Source organism: Loa loa (genome assembly GCF_000183805.2).
Source record: "Loa loa unplaced genomic scaffold supercont3.531, whole genome shotgun sequence".
Lineage (NCBI taxonomy): Eukaryota > Metazoa > Nematoda > Chromadorea > Rhabditida > Onchocercidae > Loa > Loa loa.
This window is the reverse complement of record NW_018108711.1, coordinates 9345-16664: the sequence shown is the minus strand read 5'-3', so window position 1 is coordinate 16664 and position 7320 is coordinate 9345. Positions and strand designations below refer to the sequence as shown.

At 35.7% G+C, this 7320-nt stretch overlaps 1 protein-coding gene across 1 annotated transcript; it reads right to left on the bottom strand.

The window, feature by feature from the left end:
• Positions 1–442: 442 nt before the first annotated feature.
• On the bottom strand, positions 443–6939 carry LOAG_06759 (hypothetical protein; the record flags this gene model as incomplete). The annotated part of the gene is made up of 15 exons (XM_003142295.1): positions 443–604; positions 697–860; positions 1208–1340; positions 1444–1596; positions 1736–1822; positions 2166–2310; positions 2733–2860; positions 2983–3076; positions 3201–3282; positions 3510–3756; positions 4336–4399; positions 4489–4610; positions 4761–4970; positions 5554–5739; positions 6454–6939. The coding sequence occupies 15 exons, from the start codon at positions 6937–6939 to the stop codon at positions 443–445; spliced, it is 2463 nt and encodes an 820-aa protein (XP_003142343.1).
• Between the last annotated feature and the right edge of the window lie 381 nt (positions 6940–7320).

Below are 7320 nucleotides of genomic sequence, written 5' to 3'. Positions count from 1 at the left end.
CATTTAATCGTTTCGTTTAATAATAATAATAATGGTAATAATAAAATAATAATAATAACAATATAAATGAAATGAGAGCTTCTAAGAAATTTTCCTAAAGTCTTAATAATGTAGAAATGGTGGGGTGGCATTTAATTCAGGTGCGGTGGGATGAAGTTTTGAACACTGAAAATATGCCAATGTGAAAGTGTCTTACCATTGCGACCACTACTTGAAGATATGTAGTAGTGAAGCACCATACTTTCCTTATAAAGAAAACGGAATCTGAATTGATAAGTAAGAAATATACACCATAACTGTTGCAGAATCACTACTTATTATTATGAAATGGAAATACCTTGTCAACTACATACGAAATGAATAGACTTGAAGACATATTATTATATTTGTTGTGGAAAAATATGCATTATGGGATTTCTTAATAAACGGATATCCAGCTCTCTCAAATAGTCACTGGGATACCGTGCAGATGCACATCGATCCAAGCTCGTTGAAGCTGCCGGTAGAAAGTAGCAATACTGGCAAAAAACGTTTCCGGAATTTCGGGACCAATATCTTCGTCTACTAATTCGCCAAAGAAACGCATCGTTTTGCAGAGACCGTTCTGCAGTATTATACTTTAGCATTGTTACTTATACTTGCTTTAGTAATCCATTTTGAATAAAAAAGAAAGCGAATAAAAATGAGAACAAGAACCTTGCACTCACGATAGCTACCCTTCACTTCCATTACTTTATTTCTAATCAATTCTCTGTATCCAGCCATCTTTCCATTACCATCCAAACGACTCGCTTCAAGATCAAATCGCAAATAGTCCCGCTCGAGGCGTCGTACTGTTGCAGAAAGCTCTTGGAAGTTCACTGATCACAAAACCAAAAATGATTTTTAGGTTGAATATTAGCTCTTTTTTAAAAAAAAAAATACATGATATTTTCCATTGCTTCCATATCCAGAGTAATCTTGTTCAGATCTCTTTAAGAATATAAAATTTCTAAAAATATTCATATATTGTACATTCCAATATCAACTGTCAAGCAGGCTCAAAGTTGTCTATAATGAACGATCAGGAGAGACAATCAATTATAAAGCACCTCACATTGCTATACAATTAAATTGATATACAGTGCAAAGGAATGTTTACTAGAAATGTTGCACGTTGTATCAACAACCGCAATCAGTTAATGGTAAGTGAAAGTAAGTGAATAACCTCGTGAAGCTCTCTCCAACGCTGGAAGAGTATCACGAAAAACACAAACTTCGGGGAATTCCGAAATAGTAGATGATGCTACAATATTCAGCAATGTTGTTTTTGGCGAGTTACACACTTCCGTAGCACATATCTGCAAAATAGCTATTATACTATAATATCAATGTAAAAAAAAAACATTACCGAGATTACTCAAGGAATTTACTGTAGCGATGGAAAAGATTGGTAGTATTCACTTTTGTGAGATCCGATGCCCTGAAACCTCGAATTGTTCTAGCTGTAAAATCTCCAATGATAAAATTCATGAAGACAAGAACAACACGCAGCAAAGCACGAAATCCACGATTTTTCTTCAGAATTTTCACAATATTCGTGAGGTCTTCGAAACTCTAAAACGAGCAAATCGATGAAATAAACAGGTAGGACTGAAGTAATCTGCTTTTTTTTCATCAACAATTACAGATGAACAGTGGCATTTTTTAGGAATTTTTCATGTTCACATCAGTCCCAAACTAAAAAAGGACTAACTTTCAGGATCTCTGTGACACGACTGTTAATATGCCCCATAAATGACATCGCATGCAGCTTTTCCTCTATCCGATCGATTTTCGCAAGCTGAATTTCACAACTGACTTTTTTCGAAAACATATGAGAGATATTCCTGCCGGGAAAATTAGGGACTCAGTTCTCTTTCCGTCAGAAATTAATCACACTTCGACCGATAGCGAAGATACTTCTAGCAACAGTATACAGGACTAAAATCCAACAAAGCCCCCAGCAAATATATCATGAGATGCTATTTGCTTAATATCTCACAGTATTAGTCAGATTTCTTTTTTTGACCTTAGACTAGGTGCAACCTTAATTCTCATCTAAATTGGAATGGAAGTATTCTTTTATTTTTCCACACTGATCAGTTGACTTCTTTCAGTGCTGACTTTTTCTAACAGATTCTAACCTTTAATAGGAACTGTTCATTCTCTCCAGTTACTGCGGCAGGATCAATGCTTTCACAATCCAACAAATAGAATACGTCCATAGAAGTTGGTGCAATATTTGCAATCAAATCAACTTGTTCTATCGGTAAGGCGTTCAGATCCAAGCTGAACAATAACTTTCGAGATCTTATTGTATGCAAAGTAAGATGAAGAAGAGGGTAAAATTTCTTTTATACAAGGCTTCCTCCTATATTATTCACAAGAATAAACCATTATCGATGAATGTCACTGCAGTGATGTAATCCCCAAAAAAAATTCTAGAAATGATGAAAGCGTACTGGCTATTACTAATGGAATCGGTCAAAGCCAATAATCGCACCAATCATTCATTAGGCGGTAGAAAGAATGCTTCCTTCTTTGAATAAATTAGAACTGTCACATGATTCTTGCATCCGATTTTTGAATTACATGTATCGTTTAGATGCGGATATTAATAAGAAGTATACAGGTGTCGCAAATGGAGTATCATCAACATCATAACAAATCAAAAAGTATGAAAATTTGAAAACTACAGGACCATATCTTACTTGTACAGTGCGTAACGAAGTTTAGTCAAATCAACAGATAGCTGTTGCCTGACTTCCTGAATTTGTTTAAGTTGTTCTTCTGTCACAAGAAATTTACCACCCATTTTGTATGGTTGTCGTGGGAATCTCTGAAATATTTGTATTGAAATTTAACAACAACTAAGCTCTAACAAATCTGATTCAATTATCGACTAGGAATATTTATTTTCACTTTTTGGATGTAAATAAAAGATAATTGTAAATAGCTAACATGGAGTACTTCATTTAATCGAAAACTTTCAAAAATAGTCCCTTTGAGTTGATCATTGGCCAGTATCCACCAGTTGACATTTTGTGGAAGATAACTGAAGAAAGTCATTTAGTTCTCAATCAAAATCAGAAATTTAAACTCAAATATTCAATGTTCGAAACTTCAACCTCCAAATACTCATTGTTACTTATCCAGTGATGGTAATAATTCGGACATACCGAGGACGAATATGATCGATATGTTCCAGTGGTTGCTCTTCTTCATCAAAATCTTGAACACTTGAGTCATTTGATTCTGTCTCTGCAATGTTTGCTCTTTTATGCATTTTTGTCCACTCCGGTTGGAAATCACAATTACCAGATCCTCAAAGCCTATGGTGTCAGTGGCTACCAATCATATTCCACAAGTAAATGGACAGTTCTCTACATCTTGTACTTGAACACATGGATCAGGTCCATGCAATACCTTCTCTAATATCATTCAGGAAATCGGATAACAGATATATATGGACCTCTTTCATAACATACCTAATTCTGCATCATGATTTACATGCTCTGACGAACTTGGCGAACTATCATTTGCAATCATTTCACTGTGGTCAGCTCCATTTTGACAGATTGTGGACCTATACTTGTCATTGTAGCCATTGGTTCCATCGTGATCATGACCGATATGGTCATAGTAGCTGTTAGTTCCGTTACTGTAACTGATATTCTTGCTGTAACTGCCTTTGATGCTATTATGCGGAATATTGCTAGTGCTAGAAGAATCTTCCTGAAAAGGAATTTAGTACTGTTTACCTCAAAAACATTACCCTCGAAAGTTTATTTTCATAATTTCCAATAACTGCTGATTAATACCGACTCCGGATACATACAATGATATGCTCTCTCTTTTTTTCCCCCTCCTAGCATTGACGGAGTGACCAGCAGAGAACAGAGATCCAATGTCCAACAATAGCCGCACTGAGTAACAGAATCTCTCGCTACATCATAAGCTGACAATGCGTATAGCGAGGATATACTATAGAAAACCGCAAGAAGCAGACGTTAAGGACAAATTACAGTAGTCTTGATCCGCAAATAGACAATGCATATTGGTGAAATTAAGAAAAGAAGTTAGGATAGATTTTTATCGTGTTTAATATTAAACGTGAAGTCATCAACAACCAAATTACCGGAGAACAATTTTTGAAGCAATCCGTACGACTAGAAGTAATGAAAAGTTAGCCTTAAAATATCATTCAAGTGCTATGCATGAATAAGATAATGCAAATAATCTTACTATATATACAATTACTGTGAACAAATATTTGAATAATGACTGAATTCCGTTGAATATAAATATGCATACCTCGCTTGGTGAACTCTGACCCGAAGCGCTGATCGGCGTTTGACTGATGGTTATTTCCGATTCGCTGCAAATACCGATGCTCCAAATGGAGGAATAACGAACAACATGCAAAACTGATAGACGTATCCTTATAGCTTGGTTCCGTAAACTTACTTCTGATAGTCGTTTTCATTTTTGACCCGTTTGTTGTTGGTCGGCGAACAAAGTTCATGAATCATTTCCTGTGCCGAATGTTTGATAGTCTTGCGGCGGCAACTGTGAGTGTACCGAGCTTGCTATAATGTGCAACTTTATGTAATTTTTTTAGACAAAAATAACAGTTCATGTCCAACTTGCCTTGTGCACAGTTAGAAAGGACGTGGGATAAGTGGACAAGGTTAGAAAGTTTCTCACTTCTCTTAAAATTAATTGTTCAAAATAATCACCGAGATTTTACTGGTTGATGCCACAGAACTAGCACTATTCCACCTTGAGCTGCTGTTAGATTCTGTATTAACTGTTGAAGATGATGAAGCAGTTGAAGGTCGGACATTATTATGTACCGGACGACCACGACCACGAACAGTCGGGAAACATCGTTTCATCAGCTGTTCCACTTCATCTGCATACTCTTCCATATGACTAATTGGTTCTTCCTGGAGGAAAAAAAACAAAAGCAAAAATGAAATAATTCATTTAGTGAAAATGTATTTCGCGAAAATGACTTTCATAAATTTCAGATGTAGAAATTCTTGGCTTGTTAGCAGTGCTGATCATTAATCGATCGCACTGTAAATACTTTTGCACCGTACAAAGCTAAAAGGTTCCATTTATTTGCAAACAACGACTTTCTCCCACATTTCAATAGTCCCTGACTTTGAAAATAGAAGCAAGTTAAGACAATCATATTTTAAATTATCAATGTATTTCAAACGTATCAATTCACTTTTGTGCATTCAGTAAAATTCTAGTTCGATTTATTTAAAATACATCAAAGTGAGCTTCCTGAACACCAAAAATTATGAAATCATAAATATCTTCATTTTTTGAGCTCGTTTCATCTTTTTCTGAATTAAGAAAATCCATTCCCAAGAATTTTGTCATATAATGAGTGAATGGCAAAAAGACAAAGCCCATGGACATGGTCTAAGTGGAAGAGCAGATAGATATCCTAGATGGAGAAACAAGTACGGCAATCATCCTAATGATGATGAGTAGGAAGTGAGCATGAAAACCCACCGTTAACCCATGCACTGTTGACATATGACTTTTGACGTTATTCTTCGAGTAGCTTGAACTAAATTTGCACTGTGGACATATAAACATCGGTTGCGCCACATGATGTTGTCTTATATGACAAGGTAATTTCGAGCTATGTACTTCTCGCAAACACAACTCACACCACTGAAAACTGCAGGGATAGCTCTGAAAAAGTTTACGGCATTAAGGACCATATGGAGAGCATAACAAACACTGTCTCTTATATAACTCTAAGATAAAAGAATAAATATCTAAATGCTAAAGGACAGGTCTGCTCTGCACGCTATATAGTCCTCATACTTGCCGATAACAACTAGAACGGTAACATGAAAGATGAAAATTGATATTTTTGTTAAGGTATAGGAATGTAAACTATAAAACGTGAGCGGAATTGATCGGACATGACGATACAATTGTATAACTCATCGTGAATTTAATACAGGTAAATGACAATAACTGTCAACTAGTTGAATAAAAAATATAGTTTAAAATTAGCACTTTTAAAAATGTAACTAATTCTACCTAATATTATGCGGCAATGACTAAGATCTGGCCATTTAAATTTTCGATATCACTATCGATCAATTTCCTTTACATCGTAATTTTTTTAAAAAATTTTAAGTCTAATTTTAGAAACCTTATTCACAAATAGAAGGTATTACGCTGACCCTTTTCCGACCTTTAAATTGTCTAAAATATAGCTTATCTCAGATGATCCCTACGAACCTCTTTCCAAATAATGGGATAGACACATATCGAATTTCTCGTACTGTAATCAACTACCTTGTCTAAAAGCAGTAATTAGGAACAAAATTATCTTTTGCAATTTTCTTCCATTCTAAAAAAATTTTTGCATAATTCGTCGAAAATTTTACGTACACGCTTCTTTTCTTTCGAAGGGCGCTGTTGTCGCTGTTGTTGCTGTTGTCGTTGCTGATGCTGTCGAGTGTTTACTTCCACAGTTCGTTGCCTGAGGTATTCGGTGAGGAGAGGTGATGACTGTTGCTGGCTTTGTTGCGGTTCGGTTAGCAAATTAAGACTGAAAAGATTGTACAAATTGACGTTACCGTACATCATCGATACGTCCGGTACAGACAATCCAAACGCAGCAGCAACCGAAGCTCCGGCTGCAGCGGCATCGGTTGCTTGCGGTTGTCCGCTGGTACCTGCTGCTGTTGTCCCTAACAAATTCTGCGTCAGGCAGTGAAAAAATTCAGCATTCAATCCGCTAGGTGTTACTGATGTTGTGGAAACAGTACCACCAGCATCAGTTGAATTATCGAACCGTTGCTGTAATGACATTTGCGTTTGCTGTTGTAGAGGTGATGACGATAGCTTTCGCTGTGTCCCATCATTTGCTGGCATTTTATAATTATCAGTTCAAGAATTGTAGCAATAGTAGTCCTAATTAGTGAAAAATGATGAAATTATTCAGATCCGAAAGCATTAGCAACAAAATACTTTATTCATTGCGGTTAGTTGGTGTTCATTATGACTAATTATAATTTCAGCAACAGAACCTGCAATTAAAATTGCCAATTAATTCATGGGGTAATTTTCAAATGAATTATATGCACGACTGGTAAACGAAAGAAGTAACTTCTATGAATATTGCACTTGATGATAAAAATGATATATTTAAAGTAGATATTATATTTCGTACGTTAAGCATGTTCGAGAATCATGACTATCATAATGAAATAATATTTATTACCCGTCAAGCTAATCCTTTGCTGACATAAAAGC